Here is a 19,923-nt window from a genome sequence, read left to right on the forward strand (position 1 = left end):
AAAACCGGTCAAGAACAGACTTTTAGTAATATAGATAGATAAGATTATTAAGGGATTGGACATGCTGGAGGCAGGAAACATGTTCCCGATGTTGGGGGAGTCCAGAATCAGGGGCCACAGTTTAAGAATAAGGGGAGACCATTTAGAATGGCGATGAGGAAAAACGTTTTCACACAGAGAGTTGTGAATCTGTGAAAGGCAGTGGAGGCAGATTCTCTGGATGTTTTCAAGAGAGAGTTAAATAGAGCTCTTAAAGATAGCGGAGTCAAGGGATATGGGGAGAAGGAACTGATTGTGGATGATCAGCCATGATCACAGTGAATGGCGATGCTGGCTCGAGGAGCTGAATGGCCTCGTCCTGCACCTATTGTCTATTGTCTATTACAAGCTTTGACAGCTGGCAAAGCCATAAATCATAATTTAGCTCACTGCCAAAGATTATTTTAGCATTTTTGTGGGTAGTGTTATTTATATCGGGAAAACAATTATCTATGTTGTTGGTGTTGGCTTGAGTGCAGACTAAATTGGAGTGATAAGCAAGGGGGTTTACTGCTGCAATTAAGTTCTGGCTAAATGATTATATATGAGATACCTACAATTTCTCATTCTATTTACCATAGCTACTGGTCCCTTGTGTAAAGTTTGGTATCTTTGCATCAGAAAAATAAGATCACCCTGTGCTTTTAAGCATATATCCATGTTTTGGACACAGCAATGTCATGTAAATGAAAGGAGTCTTGTTTAGTATTTTGTTGTATATCGTTTGCATGCAATGACTGCTTGAAGTCTGTGATTCATGAACATCACCAGTTGCTGGGTGACTTCTCTGGTGATGTTCTGCCAGGCCTGTATTGCAGTCATCTTTAGCTTATGCTTGTTTTGGGGGCTAGTACTCTTCAGTTTTCTCTTCAGCATATAAAAGGCATGCTCAATTGGGTTCAGATCGGGTGATTGACTCGGAGACTCAAGAATTGACCATTTTTTAGCTTTGAAAAACTCCTTTGTCGATTTAGCAGTATGTTTGGGATCATTGTCTTGCTGTAGAATGAACCGCCGGCCAATGAGTTTTGAGGCATTTGTTTGAACTTGAGCCGATAGGATATGTCTATACACTTCAGAATTCATTATGCTACTACCATCAGCACTTGTATCATCAATGAAGATAAGTACCTTCAGCAGCCATACATGCCAGGTCATAACATCCCACCACTGTGTTTCACAGTTGAGGTGGTATGCTTTAGTTCTTGGGCAGTTCCTTCTCTCCTACATACTTTGCTCTTGCCATCTCTCTGATATGTTAATCTTCATCTCATCTGTCCACAAGATCTTTTTCCAGAATTTTGCTTGCTCTTCTAAGTACTTTTTGGCAAACTGTAACACGGCCATCCTATTTTTGCAGCAAACCAATGGTTTGCATCTTGCAGTGTAGCCTCTGTATTTCTGTTCATGAGTCTTCTGTGAACAGTGGTCATTAACAAATTCACACCTGACTCCTGAAGAGTGTTTCTGATCTGTCGGACAGGTGTTTGGGGTTTTTACTTTATTATAGAGAGTATTCTTCTGTCATCAGCTGTGGAGGTCTTCCATGGCCTGCCAGTCCTTTTGCGATTAGTAAGCTCACTAGTGCTCTCTTTCTTACTGATGTTCTGAACAGTTGATTTTGGTAAGCTGAAGGTTTGGCTGATGTCTCTAACAGTTTTATTTTGTTTCTCAGTCTCATAATGGCTTCTTTGACTTTAATTGGCACAATTTTGGACCTTATGTTGTTAAACAGCAATACACGTTTCCAAAGGTGATGGAAAGACTGGAGCTGAGAGCTCTCTTAAGGGCCTGTCCCATTTTCCCGACCTAATTCACGACCTTTTTTTACTCGTGGACATTTTTCATCAGGCTAGAAAAACGCCCCGACCTACTTGATGCCACGAGTACCTACGACTAGCATCACGACCTACCTATGACCTCCTACGACCTCGTGACAACCATGCTCCGAGTATGATTCAAGGGCAAACTCGGCAGAGGTCGTGAATTAAGTTGTGAAAGTGGGACAGACTTCTTTATACCTGCATTAAGGTGGCAATTAAACACACCTGAGCAATTACAAATGCCTGTGTCCCAAACATTATGGTGCCCTGAAATGGGGGGATAATGTATAAACACAGCTGTAATTTCTACATGGTGAAACCAAAATGGGTAGAAATGGCCTTTAATAAAATCTGACCATGTGCACTTTAACCACATGTGATTTTTTCTATTACAAATCTCAAATTGTGGAGTACAGCGGCAAATAAATAAATGATGGACCTTTGTCCCACACATTATGGAGAGCACTGTAGCTTTGGCATTTTTCAAGAAAGGTAGAATCTCATTGATTCTGTTGCAGTATTCTGTCATAGGTGCAATTGAGAAAATTTGTGTCATTTTTAGATTTTGCATTTTGCTATTACAAAAAAAATGTAGATTCTGGGCTACATAAAGCATGACAGAATTGAATTAAAAGTTGGCAGGGGAAGTAACAGCTTCAAAGTTATCTGGGAACCCACAACCTTTTTGCATCACATTGTGTAGTACAGACATAGTCAAGCTTCTGATTCATTAACATTTTGAGGCTAATGGCCACCACAGCAGAATTTAAGGTTTTCAGAATATTCTTACCTCCGCCTAGCAGTTATGCCACATCGTCCAGCTGTGGAAAGACAAGATAAAATGGTGTATATTTTCATGTACTCCTTGCAGTGGAGAGGCTCTTCCACAATTGCTTGATTATAATGAATTGCAAGTGTTCTAAACCCTGTATTCAATACCTCAGTTTATAAAAATAATTAATTTAAACTCTGTACTCAAAATGATGCTCCATCGAGTAGAAGTGATTTGTTGCATTTGAGTAATGAATGCAAAATTATGAAAGATTATTATTATCCAACCCCAACTCTATTAAAATATGGTTCATATCTGTTATGTTTAGGGATTAGATTTTTTTTAAATGAAAATCATTGTTGGAAATTATGGCTTCATAAATTTACATTAAACTTCATTTACATCTGTGCTATTTGTACTCAATAAACCTTGTATCACAAGAGAGAGCAGTAAAGAATGTTCAATTTGTGGTGATTTCTGTTCCAGATATTGAAATTAAACACCTTGGAAGCTATATGTTTCTTATTGAGTAACCACTAAAACACTTTCAGTATCTGTAGGAAAACCTCAATGGAGCATCAACCTTAAACTAATGGATTTCAAAATGTTTTCCATTTGATACAAAACTTATACCCAATAATTTTATGAGAGTCGATTATCTGATTACATGAACACACTTTGCTGATATCGACTGACAATATGTTCCAATCATAAGAATAATTCCACAAAAGTTTATTTTGCATTACTCACCTAATAACAACAGTGCCAGATTAAAAATAGACACAAATAACATGTTGGGACAAATTGATACATTCAGAAAAGAGAAGCCATCGGAAGATCCATATGAACAACCAGAGAATACTGCACAGGTAACGAATATCTTTCTTAATTTAGATTGCAACTTGAAAATAATTGATATGTTATTGCATTGTGCAAACTTCAGTTGGAATTGTTATTAGAATTCTAACTAGAAAGGGGAAATTATTAGTTCCTTAATGCAATTACTGTAATAAGCAATACTATACCTTGATATATGAAGTGTAATATGGCTGTGTAGAATCTGAAATTTTAATCTTCGAACCAAAAAACATTTGTCACTTTCCTTAATGTATTTAGGAAATACATATCGTATTAACGTTTAACGTAATATCGCAATAAAATACTAATGAAGAGGATAGTTAAAATACTTGCTTAGCTTCTGCAATCTTTGTATTTGAAGTCTTTTCATTTAACCTCCATCAGATTGATGACTCGGAGAGTGAAGAAATAAATGAACTACAATCAGATATGTCTCATATCAATTTGCCAAATATTGACACTTCAAAGGAACAAGTTCAAAGGTATGGCGTCAATATTTGGTAAATGGCTGTAGCAAATAAATCAAACAAATTCTACATTGTATCATACAAGGAGTGTTATATTCTTTTGATGAATTGTCCATTTATTTGAATCATCATAATGTATGTTCAAGGCTACCCTCTACAAGAACATTTGATGAGATTGGTTTGGATGTAAACATTTCCTGTAGAGACTTTACAGGAACTTCCAGGAAAGTCAATAGACAGATAAAACAACATTGATACCTCAATTTAGATCAACGCAGTTTGGTCTTCCTTGTTTTAACTTACTTTGCAAGTGTCGCATTGTTAGTCCTTCCTTCATGCAACTTTACAGACCTCCTAACTTTGAATAACTTGATTACTGATTTTGGGTGCTTGACTATAATGGTACGTTTGCAAGTTAGTTACTATTCACTCAATTATTATTGACTTTGGCATGCTTTTGATTCCCTAAGCCGTATCCCATTCATCCCAGCACATTTTGCTAATGTGCCTAGTTGATTTTAGCCATTTCATAAGGCTGCAAACATCATCCATTTAATTGTCCACATTCCACATGAACAAGCTTTTATATATCTAGCACTATTCTTTTTCTTGCCCACTTGATTTATTAAAACAAAATAACTGGTCTTATTAACGAAGACCAAAGGTAACTGAATAATGATATCCACAAGGTATCCTGGTCTGTTGATTATACAGAAACAGGTGGGAGAGAATATTTTGGTAAGGATTTTTGGACTTTGCACAGGACACAAATAAGTTAAGTGGCTGGGTCAAAACCAGGTAAATTGAGATTAATGTTCCTTTTACTTTGGTAAGGGGATTCTAAAGGTAGATTATTATCTTAATGGTGAAAATTGAAGATGAGATACGTACAGAATGACCTAGATGTTCTCGTGCATGAATCACAAAAAGCTAACCAAGTGGCTAGGAAGAGAAATGGCATATTGGCCTTTATTGCAAGAGGGTTTTAGATTAGAAATAGTAAAGTACCGTTACATTCATGCAGGATAACTGTAAGATATCACCTTAATGCTGTTCACAATTTTTGTCCTCATATTCAAGAATGGCATTCGCTAAAATATCCACTGTTAATTACCAGATTGAGATGGTTATCATATCATAAGTAGCTAAAGATATTGGAAATATATATATTTTAGAATTTAGAATGAGAGATGGTTTTACTGAAATATAAGATCCTAAAAGTGTATGACAGGGTAGGTGTCAAAATGCACAAGGAGAATATTGTATGTTGGAATTTTATAAAGAAGAATATTTGATATGCTTCACTAAATTACCCTTTAGTACTTCAACATGGTATTCAAAAGCAAATTCTATGGATTCTGGAAATTGGAAATAAAAACAGAAAATGCAAATATACAGGCAGAATCAGAAAAAGCATTAAAATGTCAAGTCTATAAGCATTCGTCAGAAATAAAAAAAATAGTGATAAGAGAAAGGGATGGGAGAGTTTGGGGCATGGCTTTGTGGGGGTGTGCAAGGGGCAAGAAAAAAAACAAAGTCGAAAGTAGGGCAGAATGTCAAAGAGTTTAAATGACAAAAGCTTTCACGATGGAAGGCAAATATAGGTAATAATGAGCAATTAGAACAGACGATAGGTTTAAGGGAGTTTTATACAGGAGCAGGAAAATTATTATCTGAAACTGTTCAAATTATTCCATTCAGAAGGGTGAAAATGTGCTGGGAAAATGCTTTTGAGTTTACATTGAGCTAGATTGGAATAGTGTGGAGCAAAGCTATCAGCATTGGAATAGGGTACAGAGTTAAAGTGATAAGTAACAGAATCATTAGTTCATGATTGTGGAATGAATGAAGGAAGGTGTCCAGCTATTCTGTAGATGGTCTTCCAAATGTAGAGATAACATCAGCATGTGCAATTATGATTGTAAATGATTCTAGAATAGCTAAACCTAATATAATTTAATCTGAAATTTATTTGTAGGATTTACCTGCAACATGAATATTCGATTACTTTGGACACTGTGGTAAGTCCTGATAATGCACAGTCTCAGAAACATGCCATGGTCAATCAGAAATCAACATTACCTTTGAAGCCATTCAAACTTGCAAGGACACAGTCACCGGCAGAATCAGGTATGTCCTTAATTTTGAAGTAAAAATATATAAATAAGTATTTTTTCTTAAGTTTTTCTTACAACTTTAGAACATTTTTTTTAAAGATCAGAGAAAAATCATAGAAATAAATCTTAGCAATACCTAACCAGATGCAGAAGGCAATACATTTTCTGATGATAGATTCTAAGATGATTGTTTCAGCTTCTCTGTAATTGAGGAAATACCAAATTTTAATAGAAGTCTGGTGACCATTTATGTTTTTGTTCTGCATTGAATATCAAGAAAAGAGAATTGAGAAAATAAGTGGGTTTCAAATGAAGTGGAATTGGAGATCAGGATTAATTGGACCTGGACATAAAAAAAGTATTTCAGCTAGCTCCACATAACTTTTTAAACAAAAGATAGATCAATTTTATTTTAGTAACTGCACTCACAGATACAAAATGCTATTTATGGAATTTCCTTCCATTTCCAGCATACTCCAGTTATGCCATGATATATTCTAATACGGTTTAAATGTGGGGAATATTCTTGACTGATTCAAAAGGTCATAGATTCAGGCTGTGCTCTGAATTATATATATATAATATATACAAAATATAAACTGGCACTGAAGCGTTGCCTTCAGTATACATCTGAAGATCAAAATGGGGTTAAGAGTTTCACAACCTCCTGACTTTGAGGAAGCAACTGCGGTGTGTTTTACAGATGGCACCCATAATGGTGCTGGAGAGAATAAATGTTAACATAGAAACATAGAACATAGAAAATAGGTGCAGGAATAGGCCATTCGGCCCTTCGAGCCTGCACCGCCATTCAATTTGATCATGGCTGATCATCCAACTCAGTATCCTGTACCTGCCTTCTCTCCATACCCCCTGATCCCTTTAGCCACAAGGGCCACGTCTAACTCCCTCTTAAATATAGCCAATGAACTGGCCTCAACTACCTTCTGTGGCAGAGAATTCCAGAGATTCACCACTCTGGGTGAAGGCTGGTGCATGTTCTAGTTAAGCAGCTGCTATAACCTGAATAGCATCAAGCTACTTGAATGTTGTTGGACCTACACTCATCCAGGCAAATGGAGAGCATTTCATCATTCTCTTGGTTAATGCTTTGTAGCTGGTTTAAGGCTCTGACATGTCAAGTGATGAACTACTTTCTGCAAAATCCATATAGCTGGTTCACTTGCGTTTTTGGTGTGTAATAATACCCATAATATTATAGTTGCTTATAACACAGTAAGAGGTTATTCAGCATATCAAGTCTTTGCCTGCTTCCAATACCTACTCTTGCTTTCATGCCCATCAACTACCGATTCTGTCTTCCATCTACACTAGGAATAATTTGCAGTAGGCAATTGATCTACCACCTAGTACATATCTGGGATGTGAAAGAAACTGGGATACCTAGGGAAAAACCCTTGTGGTTACATGGAGATGGCTCAGGTACAAATCTTTGAGGCATGGGGAGAAGATGGAAGCTGCAATCAGCCAGCACCAAAAGTTAAACCCAGGTTATAGAAGCTGTTGATAACGTTTGGTGAAGGTAAATGTTTGAATGTCAAGGCTTGATAGTTAGATTTTCCTTGTAATGTGTTGTCGAGCCTGCCTCTTCTCTAGTGCAAGGCGGACTTTTTCATTTTTTGAAGAGTTACAAATGGAATAGCAATAATTAGAGAACATTTTAAGATGTAAGGAAGCTGAGTAATGAAGCAGCTGAAGATGGTTGGTCTTAGGATGCTATCCATAGGAATTATCACAGCGATATCGTGAGTTTGGGATGGCATAACATAGGTTCAAGATATGACTCCAACTACTGAATAGCTTTCCTCTTGATGCTTTGACTTTTACCAGAGCTCTTTGATGCCACACACAGATAAATGCTATATGACTCCAACCACTGGATTGATTTCCCCTTGATGATTTGACTTTTACTAGAACTCCTGATACTGCAGATAGATACATGCTATTTGGACTCTCAACTACAATTCTGATTTTTTTCCCATGTTTTGTCCTAGGCTATGATAATAATAATCTAAACTGGGTTTACAATATCTATCCAGATGCAGTGGACATTATGTATGTGCTAATAATAAATTTTAAGATAATTGTAAGATAATTTAAGATAATTGTGGTTTCTGGAATTTAAATTCAAGGCTTCCAATTTACAGTTGAATTAAGTGATTTATTCTGGAAGATATATGATGACAATATGCATAGAATAACACAATTAGATAACTAATTTGTCTTTAAAATCATAATTTATGCCTTAGAAAGTGGAACACATAAGAATCTGCAAGCAAGTAATGTTCTGGTTTCACAACTTAATTCATTGCAAAAAGGATGCGAGGTAAATATGAAAAATATATCAGAAACTGTTGGTGGTACATATTAACTTATTAACATTTGTCCAAATGTCAATATTAGTCAATTGGTCAGTATTAGAGTCATAGAGCCATACAGCATGGGAAATGGCTCTTTGGTGCAACTTGTTCATGCCAATCAAGATGCCCCATCTAAGCTTGTCCCATTTACCCATGTTTGGTCCATATCCCTCTAAACCTTTCCTATCCATGTACCTGCCCAAATATATTTTAAATATTGTTAATGCCTCAACTATTTCCTCTGCCAACTGCCATATACCCACCACCCTGTGTGTGAAAAAGTTGTTCCTCAGGTGACAATTAAACCTTACCCCTCTCAGCTAAAACTATATCCTCTGGTTCTTGATTCACCTACCTTGGGAATAAAGCTCCCTTTATTCACATGCTTTGCCTTTTGCCATTCAGCCAACCATCTATCCATGCTAGTATATTTCCTCGAATACCAATGGCAGTCATCTTCTTTAGCAGCCTCATGTGCGGCACCTTATCAAGGGCCTTCTGAAAATTCAGGCAAACAACATCCACTGATTCTTTGTCTATCTGCTATTTACTTCCACGAAGAATTCCAGCAGATTTGTCAGGCAAAATCTCCCCTTCACTAAACCATGCTGACGGACCTATTTTATCATGGAAACCTCATCCTAAATAATCTATATTACTAAATCTTCTCTTGTTTTATGTATATGTGTGTGTGTGAGTCATTTGGGCACAATCTGGTTAATTCCTATTTTCTTCCAAACGCTAGGCCTTCCCATTTTCACACATTTTACTCACTTTTTTCCTGTGGAGGCTATAAACATCTTCCCGTCACATTCCCACCTATATATCCAAACTTTTTAATCGTTTAAAGTTTTTAAAACAGCCCGAAAACTCACCCATTTCGGAAAAAAACCCCAGAGTGACGTCACAATGCACTTGCAAGGCAGGACGGGACACTCCGGGAGGGAGGGGCTCTCCAGCACTCGCGTGGCGGTGGCTGCCGGCGTCCGACGCCCGGTGGGGAGGGTGGTGCTGGAGCTGGAGTGAGGGCCGAGCCTGGGGCTTGGGATGGGGCCGTGACCAGGGTCGAAAAAGAAGCCACCGCTGGAACCAAGGACGATCATGGGGCCTGTTGTCAGGGATGATCCCGGAAATGAAGTCGTAGCCTGCAATTTAGGAGATGGGGTGGGGAGTGAAGTGGTAGTGAGAGATGGGGGGGGGGGGGGGGGGAGGAGATGCCCCCATCCCATCTTCTCTCCTTCTCCCTCTCCCTCTTCCCCCCCCCCACACGACCTGGGTGCTACAGCCTGTCCCGGGGCAAGCGACCTGGGAACTGCACCTAGTCCCGGGGCACGTAGGCAATGTTGCCGATCCCTGGACTAAACCAAACCCTTGATCCTGTCCAACCATCCCTTTTTCAAAATTTAGCAACTTAAATTAGGGGTGCATCTTTGACGCAGGTGCATCTTCAATGCTGGGAAATAAAGTAAATCAAAAAGCACGAAAGGAACCTGCAGAACTCATCACCATTATTTTTTAATCCTTCCTGGCTTCAGATGTAGTGTCAGAGGACTGTAGAAATGCCAACATTATATCTTAATATTTAGAGAGAAACAAGGATAACCTTTAATAATACGTCAGTTAGTCTTACCTCCATAAGGAGGGCAAGTTATTGGAATCATTCTTGTAGACAGTATGAACCTTCAGCTAGAGAGCATGGATTAATCATGGATAGCTGGTCATTGAAGTGATCCAAGGGAGAGTGGAAAGTTGGATCCAATATTGGTTCAGAGGCAGAGAACAAAGGAAATAGAACGTAGTACAGTACAGCATAAGAGCAGACCCTTTGGCCCACAACATATAAAACTAACATATAAAATTCTTAAAGGATTGGACAGGGCTAGATGTAGGAAAAATGTTCCCGATGTTGGGGGAGTGCAGAACCAGGGGTCACAGTTTAAGAATAAGGGGTAGGCCATTTAGGACTGAGATGAGGAAAAAAATATTTACCCAGAGAGTTGTGAATCTATGGAATTCTCTGCCACAGAAGGCAGTGGAGGCCAATTCATTGGGTGTTTTCAAGAGAGAGTTAGATTTATGTCTTAGGGCTAAAGGAATCACGGGATATGGGGAAAAAGCAGGAAAAAGGAGTACTGATTTTAAATGATCAGCCACGATCATATTGAATTGCGGTGCTGGCTTGAAGGGCTGAATGGCCTACTCCTGCACCTATTTTTTCTATGTTTCTTCTATGTTTCTATGTCTGTGCTGAACATGATACCAATAGACAATAGGTGCAGGAGTAGGCCATTCGGCCCTTCAAGCCAGCACTGCCATTCAATGTGATCATGGCAGATCATCCCCAATCAGGACCCCGTTCCTGCCTTCTCCCCATATCCCCTGCCATCATTATCTTTAAGAGCCCTATCTAGCTCTCTCTTGAAAGTATCCAGAGAACCGGCCTCTATCGCCCTCTGAGGCAGAGAATTCCACAGACTCACAACTCTGTGAGAAAAAGTGTTTCCTCGTCCCAATTCTAAATGGCTTACCCCTTATTCTTAAACTGTGGCCCCTGGTTCTGGACTCCCCCAACATTGGGAACATGTTTCCTGTGCCTAGTGTGTCCAAACCCTTAATAATCTTATATGTTTCAATAAGATCCCCTCTCATCCTTCTAAACTCCAGAGTATATATGCCCAGCCACTTCATTCTCACAGCATATGACAGTCCTGCCATCCAGGGAATTAACCTTGTAAACCTACGCTACACTCCCTCAATAGCAAGAATGTTCTTCCCCAAATTAGGGGACCAAAGCTGTACACAATACTCCAGGTGTGGTCTCACTAGGACCCTATACAAATGCAGAAGGACCTCTTTGCTCCTATACTCAACTCCTCTTGTTATAAAGGCCAACATGCCATTCGCAACATACCAAGGCCAACTCTTATTTTCCTGCACATAATCCATATACAGTACCTCCATTCCCAGCATTTCCATAGTCTCTTAAATGCCATTATCATATATGCCTCCACCACCACTCATCTCCTTATACTGTGCTCCTCGCATCTTAAAGTTATTCCCGTTAGTATTTTATTTTTCCATCCTGGGAGAAAGATTCTGACTGCTCTATCTATATCTCTCATAATTTTATGTAATTCTATCAGATCACCCAGTGACCTCCAGCATTCCAGAGAAAGTAAATCTCAGCCTGTCCAACCTCTCCCTGTAGCTAACACCGACACTATTCTGTTAAACCTCCTCTGTAGTGGGGTGGTGGGGGGGGGGGGGGGGGGGTTGGGGGGGGGCGGGGCCGGGGGGGTGTGGGGGGGGGGGGGGGGGGGGGTTGTGGGGGCGTGGGGTTGTGGGAACGGGGGGTGGGGGGTGGGGGGGGGTTGTGGGGGCGGGGGGGTTGGGGGTCAGGGGGAGTTGTGCGGGCTGGGGGGTTGTGGGATCAGGAAGGGTAGTGCAGGCGGGAGGGGTTGTGGGGGTGTGTTGTTGTGGGGGCGGGGGTTTGTGGGGGAGGGGGGTTGTGGGGGAGAGGGTGTTGTGGGGAAGGGGAATAAGCTCGGAGAAAAAAAGACAGGGGAAGAGCCATGGGGGAGAGGGGGGCATCATGGGGGAGGCGGGGGGGGAGGAGCCAACGTGGGGGACCAAAGGGGTAGTGGCTGGAATTGGCGGTGTGATGGGGACTCACAGTGGGCGCTGGTCACTTATCGCTCTCCTCCGTCGGGATCAGAGTCACCGCTTTCTGTTTTGCGACATCTCTGACTGGGCTGGGCTCGGCTGGGTCCCCCACGCTGTGCTGGGCTGGGCTGGACTGGGTTTCTCCCGCTGGGCTGCTGCTTGGGGCGGGGCGGGGCTGGGCTTGGCTGCTTCGGGTCCCTCCGAAAGTCCAGTTGGAAACCTCCGCCGGCCACCCTCAGCACCAGTAAAGATGCGATGGCACAGGAAGGGGTGGACCATCCCGGGGAGTGACAGAGGAAGAGACTAATCCGCGCAGCATCGACTGGCAGGTGAAGAGATCGATCTGCGCACACACGGTTTTTAAGATTTTTAAACCTTGCTAACTTTTACGATATTCAACCGATCAGAACGAAACTTGGTGCAATTGCAGCGCAGGAGAATGGTGTGTGAACTGGCTGAAAATCGCAGCGCTATCGCGAACCGTTTTTGCGCAAATAGAAAGACCGCCAAATCGGAGTATAACAAGATCAGTGTTTTAGTTATGTATAGATGGTCTGACCTATGAAAGCATGCATGCCATGTGCCTTCTTTATCACTCTATCTACTTGAGTTGCCTCTTTCAAAGAGGTATGGACTTGGACGCCAAGATCCTTCTGTGCATGAGTGCTGTTAAATGCCATACCAGTCTGTGGAATTCTCTGACTCAGAGGGTGGTGGAGGCAGGTTCTCTGGTTGCTTTCAAGAGAGAGCTAGATAGGGCTCTTAAAAATAGCGGAGTCAGGGGATATGGGGAGAAGGCAGGAATGAGATACTGATTGGGGATGATCAGCCATGATCACATTGAATGGTGATGCTGGTTCGAAGGGCCGAATGACCTACTCCTGCACCCATTGTCTATTGCCTATTGTCTTTTAATTGTATAATCTCCCGTTACATTTGGCCTCCCTCACACTTGCTCGGATTAAACTCTATCTGTCATTTCTTCGCCCATTTCTGTAGCTGATTTATATCCAGTATTGCACTTTAACAATCGTCTTCACAGTCCTCAACCCAGTAATCTTGGCGACATCTGCAAACCTACTATCCAACCTGTCTACATTTATACCCCAGCCATTTATATGCAGACACAGCAGAGGTCCCAGCACAAATCCCTGCAGAACTCCACTGGATGGTAATATTCTATATATCATGAAGACCGCCAATCATATATCATGAACATTTTCTTTTATCGTTTTAGGACTCTGGAGATAATATCCAAGCCCCAATAATGGAATTCTGTACTTCTCTACCAAACCATGAAAAACCTCTGGTAAATGTTTCTGCCGCAGTTCCACAAGATACTCAGAATTCCATGGTAAGATTTTTTAAATTTTCCTCTTGCTACGTCAATTTTTAAAAATTGCACTGTTGTTTTCCCAATTCATTAAATAAGTGATGGATATTTAAAAAAGTGAGAAAAATGTGAGAAAAACAATGCACACAATTGAATTTCTGCATATTCTGTGATTGTAACAATTTAGCACATGAAACTCTTGGCAGCTTCAATATTCTTAATGCAGCAATCTCAAGCAATTGCTGGAGATTCTGTGCTTTTCCTAGGCCTAACCTCTGTAGCCTTCTTTACAATTTTAGATAAGATGCATTTCTTGTAAGTTTATTTTCTACAGATTTCAGCTATTTGTTCTGCTAGCCTATCTTCAGGTGTTGTTTTCTTCTCTACTTTGTAGTGGCCTGGTCAAGGTCAGGAAAAGACCGGACGCCAGGCGGATTCAAAAGAAGCTTTTTAATTACCACAGTTCAAGAACACACACCGACACTCTTATCTCTACCCCTGGGGAGTCGACCGGTAAACCCCGTGGCAGACCTACGCCCCTGTCCCTCAATCGTTGAGGGGGATGATCCAAGGAGTGGCCTACCCCCCAGGGACCGCCACAACTTATTACATTACCATCCTCTTTCACCTTGTACACTCACTATTTGTTCCCTCCAGTCTTCCATCCTATCACAGCTCTTCACAGCTTTCTTTTCATCTTATAATTGGTTACTAATGAATTGTTGCTCTGTTTCCATGAATTCTCCCTAACTAGCTGGTCATTTCCAGAAACTTCTGCTTTTATATTATGAATTTATAATGCTACTTATCAAACAGCCTAAGCCTCCTACCCATTCCCGCACCAAACAAATTTTAAATTGGCATAACCCAATTGCTAGATCCTTGTGGGTAATGTGGCCAGATCTATAGTTGTCCAAATTGTCACCAAATCCAGTGACAGTGATGACTGCATACATCAGCAACCTGGATAGATGCCATAAAGTTCAGTTACATTGTGTTTTACTTAAATTGTGGAATTATATAGCAAGTTCCCAAACTAATGATTTAAAAAAATAGTATTATTATTTATCTATAATTTCCCATGTGATTTTTGTCACAGTGTTGGACCATTGACCAGGGTTTCAATCCCCCTGCACCCCATCCATTCAGCAGATATTTGGTTCCCACATTACCCTTCCTTTCACCCAGACCTTTTATCTGGCTTCCTTTCCGTTCACCTGAGGTCTAATTGCCATGCTATCCTTCTACTCTCCAGGGCCCCAATTCCTACACTATCGTCCACTTGCTGAGGCCCCAATTCCCATACTCTCTTTAAACTCTTTTGAACCTTACCTGGTTCTGCTTCACGCACTCCCTTTAAACTTACCAGAACCTTGTTTCCCATGTTGCTTTTAAACTCATTACGCGACTGTGCAGCATTTACAGAAAAAGATAATTAAGTATGTGATAAGGCGTCAGTAGAAATAACCTGATAATTTATAAAATTCAGTGTCCACAGTGTTTTACTTAAATTGTAGAATTAGTAAATACTGAATTAAAAAAATATTTATAAAAAAGACAGTTTAAAAAAAGTTATTATTTTATAGAAGACTCCAGAGATAAGTGGAAGCCATCAACAGAAAAAGTTTCAGATGACATTAGCAACAAAGAATCAAGGGCAAGCTCAATATTGGTAATAAATCTTTAAGATTTTACTTATACAATATCATGCCTGTCCTTTATGAATCTTCAGAATCTTTTAATTTGTTCCGCCCGCATGTGGACAGATTAAACAAGAAAATATAAATCTGTTGTAGATAAGAAATTTAAACAAAATATGAACGTTTACTCCAGCATCCCTGTTGAGAATGATACGTAGAGATAATCTCAATTCATTGGCATATGTTCCTATGTAATCAGTTAATATCATCTGCAGGTCTGAAAATATAAGCAAGGCAGCAAATTAGTTTATTTAGAGATAAAGGTGGAAACAGGCCGACCAGCGATCCCCATACACTAGCACTATCCTACTTACCAGAGAAAATAAATAACTTTTACTGAAACCAATAACGTACAAACCTGTATGTCTTTGGAGTGTGGGAGAACCGGAGCACCCGGGGAAAATCCACATGGTCACAGGGAGAACGTACAAACTCCATACAGACGGCACCCATAGTCAGGGTCAAACCTGGGTATCTGGTCCTGTAAGGCAGCGACCCTATCGTGGCGCCACCACACCACTGAAAAACTGAAAATTGACAATTTGAAAAACGTTTAACTTTCTACCTTTCTATTGTTACACTAGCCCATTTGTTCCCCAGGACCAAGAAGCCCATGTATCTTGGTTAGAAAATAATCTGCCAATTTCAGGTAAATCTGATATATCAGTATTAAATTACAATTTATTGTTGGGTGATCTTGATCTGATAATCACTCATTTGAACATAAACACTTAATTAAAACACTAAAAATATTAGTGTATAGAATTGATGATAATAACCTTTAGAAATACTGTGTAAAGAAATCATAGAACATCATAGATAATTTTCCTTTATTTTGTATGTTATACATTAACGATGTCGAGGTAGAGTTACTTTTATAAGTTTGCATAAAATAACTTCCTGCCTTATCATCATTTAAAATATAGTATAAAGCCCAACAGTACTTAATTCTATTAATGCAGTTAGTGATTACTCTTTGAAATACTTGCTGAATTTGAGTGAGAGAAGTGCGATTTATTTCCATGTCAGGAGGATGTGTATCCCGGTGAGGATCCTGTCCATGTCAGGAGGATGTGAATCCCGGTGAGGATCCTGTCGGAATAGTGTTCTCGTGTGCCTGCTGCCCTTGTTCTTACTGATGGTTGAAACTGAAGAATTGGGAGATACTTCTTCATGTAACCTAGGCAAGAAATTGCAATGCATTTTGAAGATGACATTTCATTTTTTCACACTGAATGCAAAGTGCAATTATATAAATGAGCATTTGTTCAAAACATAAGAAAGGAGAAGGTTATAATGGCTCTGAAACCAGTTGAATAATTAAATATGATTATTGTTGATTTGTTCTCTGGCATGAACATTTCCAACATGTTCAATGTATACTTCAACTTCCCTCTGATCAAAATTTACCTCAACTCCAAATGTACTTGCAGACTTTTCATCCACAGATCTTTGGGGTAGAAACCATTCCTGATACTATTGTATTTCAAAAGATGATAACAAAACAACCACTATCTCGAGAGCCTCCTCTTTCAAAACTCTAGGATGTAGACTAATATGTCCTTGGGTTTTATCAGACTTTACTAATACAAGCACAAAAGCTGCTAGAGAAATAATGAGCCTGCCACCTGATAAAGCTGATATTGGTTTTTGATATTGGATTTTCTAGCAAGACTTGAAAGATTTTTTTGTGTCTTTATTCGTGAAGATGAAATATGCTCATCATCCTTGAGTAACAATCAGGTTCCATTTTTACAGATTATGTCTGTGTTAATAATACACAAAGTCACTCAAAATGGTAGCCACACCTCCACAGTACAATTGCAGTAGAACCTCCCTGCTCCTATACTCAAATCCTTTTGCTATGAATGCTAACATACCATTCGCTTTCTTCACTGCCTGCTGCACCTGCATGCCTACTTTCAATGACTGGTGTACCATGACACCCAGGTCTCGTTGCATCTCCCCTTTTCCTAATCGGCCACCATTCAGATAATAGTCTACTTTCCTGTTCTTGCCACCAAAGTGGATAACCTCACATTTATCCACATTATACTGCATCTGCCATGAATTTTCCCACTCACCCAACCTATCCAAGTCACCTTGCAGCCTCCTAGCATCCTCCTCACAGCTAACACTGCCCCCCAGCTTCGCGTCATCCGCAAACTTGGAGATGTTGCATTCAATTCCCTTGTCCAAATCATTAATATATATGAGACCCTTAATTAATCATTAATATTTATGTCATTAATATTTCCAAGACCTTTAATGCCCCTGTCCTACTTAGGAAACCTGAACAGAAACCTCTGGAGACTTTGCGCCCCACCCAAGATTTCCGTGCGGTTCCCGGAGGTTGCAGGTGGTTGCTGGAGGTTGCAGGTAGTGGAAGCAGGTAGGGCGACTGACAAAAACCTCCGGGAACCGCACAAAAACCTTGGGTGGGGCGCAAAGTCTCCAGAGGTTTCCGTTCAGGTTTCCTAAGTGGGACAGGGGCATCAGAATGCACAATTCCTCAGTGGAGAGAGAGAGAGAGAGAGAGAGAGAAAACTATTTCTGCCATTCATAGAAATGAACATACTGTATATACAAATATTGAGATTCTGAATTTAATTATGGGAGCTTGTTCATATGTAGGCATGATCGTAAGTTTGGACATTCATAACCCAATTATGTTTATTTCCTCTGCCACTTATTATTTCCCAATCATAAATTCATCTGCCACAATCTGTAAGGTACCCACATTTTCACTTGCTAATCTTTTTTTCCCTTCATAACCATGGTACATTTCATAGGCTATTTTCATATTCCTCATTAACTTACTTTCACATTGTATTTTCCCTTTATTAATTTCTTGGTTATCATTCACAGAACTATAAAAAATCTCCCAATCCTCAGGTTTATCAATTTATTGTGGCAACCTTATAAGCCTTTTCCATGGATTTAATTTAATTTCTGGTGAAACTACCCCTCCATCAAGGCACCATTTGATTGAGAATGTTATCAAAGAACTCCAGCAATAGTTAATAGGAATACAGATGAAACCTCTCCACTGGCTGGAATTAGTGTGATGGAAGGCGATTTTTGTTGTTGCAGACCAATTGTGTCAGTACCATGAAGATACTAGAAGAGTGATTCAAGGCAAAATGCTAGGTTCTACCATTTTTGCCTGCTTCATCAACAATATTTCCTTCATTATAATATCAGATGTGGGATACTTGTACATATTTTTAATTCATTATAATTAGCAGTAGGAGTGCACAGTACCGGACAGAATGCATTATATGGTGCATCTGTAGAACTTTGTAAGAGTAATTGCCAATTTTTCAGGAAGTAGAGATGTCGTTGTGCCTTCTTAGATGTTGCCTCAATCAGGTTGGTCTACAACAGATCGTTCATAATATTAACGCTAAGAAACTCAAAGCTTTCAACCATTTCTACTTTGGTGCCATGGATGCTTATTGGAGCATTGGACATTAAGTTGTTTTTTAAATTTAAAGCAATTACCAGCCAAATGGCAGTTGGCTCTTTATACAGAATAGGCCAGATCTTCCTCAACCCACTCAATTCCCAGAATTTCAACTCATAGTCCGTGCCCCACAGCATTCACCTAATAGAGATGGGCATTCTTGCTCATCACGAGGTCTTGAAAGAGGTAACTGAAATACACACTATAAATAGAGATGTTTTTTAAACATCCTGGTATTGTTTTAGTTTGGTGCTTTTGAAATACTTAGCATTAATATACCATTTATTACACCCAAGAAAATGTATCATACTTCTAGAATAAAATGTAATCAATGATTTTCTTATCTTGAACAAGTAGTTTTATATATTGGACCACACACAGAAAGGGATTTTATTTTTGTAATAATTGCAGATGATGGAACAATGAGGAAAATGGATGCTAATCAGAGCAAGGCTTTTGTCCGTGCTGAATCAACTTATAACTCTAAGGTAGACAAAAGGTTATAAAACTGGAACAAATATTAAAGCAAGAGTGTTAGTTGATTACATCTTTAAGTTGTTCTCCTTGCACCTTCTATCATTCTCAAAACTCAAAAGAACATAACCTCACCATCAAATTAGGTGTCACAAGACATTGTATTGTATTGTATTGTATTCAAATTTATTGTCATTGTCTCAATTTGAGACAACGAAATGAATTTCCCTTACAGGCAGTATCGTTAAAAACAAATTCCAAGAAAAATAATAAATAAATAATAAAAATAATAAAACATCTGCAGCTACTCAGGCGTGACAATTCCAGGTAAAAATTAAAATATTGGAAACAGTTAAATTGAGAGAAAAGATATGAAGTATTCCTTTACAGACCCCGACATAAAAGAAGGAAATTCTGACATCTAATGTATTTCCATCATTACTAATCCAAAAGCATGCTTGCTGGCACATGTTAACATAAACTCCCGATGGGCCGCAGGCGACAAAAGCTCCCAGAGGGTTGTGCGCCGCTGCCATACCCCTGCATCAGGGCGGGCTCACTCACCGGGGACACCTGCCAGGAGGGGAAGCCTCGCCCAATGTTCGATAGTTTACTGGTGATTGGGATGGACATGACGGCTGCAATGGGCCTTTGCGGCCAGCTGCAGCTGGGAATTTGAAAAAAGCACCAAACTCTGGCGACTTGCATATGGACTCAGTAGACTGTTGCTAAGTTATCGGGAATTGTACTTATGTATGGCAATACAGGTGCACAACCTTTTATCCGAAATTCCAAATAACGAAAAGCTCCGAATAGCAGACATTTTTTCG

General features: G+C 39.8%; 1 protein-coding gene across 1 annotated transcript in view; it reads left to right on the plus strand.

Annotated features, from left to right (window-relative positions):
* The window catches only part of LOC129700121 (protein SIX6OS1-like), a 53,183-nt gene that overhangs the window by 15,416 nt on the left and 17,844 nt on the right, over positions 1–19,923 (plus strand). Inside the window, exons 9-16 of the mRNA XM_055640323.1 lie at positions 3,398–3,503; positions 3,877–3,974; positions 5,938–6,089; positions 8,347–8,423; positions 13,358–13,474; positions 15,040–15,125; positions 15,738–15,802; positions 19,031–19,107. Coding sequence (XP_055496298.1) covers positions 3,398–3,503; positions 3,877–3,974; positions 5,938–6,089; positions 8,347–8,423; positions 13,358–13,474; positions 15,040–15,125; positions 15,738–15,802; positions 19,031–19,107 — 778 coding nt within the window. The remainder of the gene's footprint in view (positions 1–3,397; positions 3,504–3,876; positions 3,975–5,937; positions 6,090–8,346; positions 8,424–13,357; positions 13,475–15,039; positions 15,126–15,737; positions 15,803–19,030; positions 19,108–19,923) is intronic.

Source organism: Leucoraja erinacea, chromosome 9 (assembly GCF_028641065.1).
Source record: "Leucoraja erinacea ecotype New England chromosome 9, Leri_hhj_1, whole genome shotgun sequence".
NCBI classification, from domain to species: Eukaryota; Metazoa; Chordata; class Chondrichthyes; order Rajiformes; family Rajidae; genus Leucoraja; species Leucoraja erinaceus.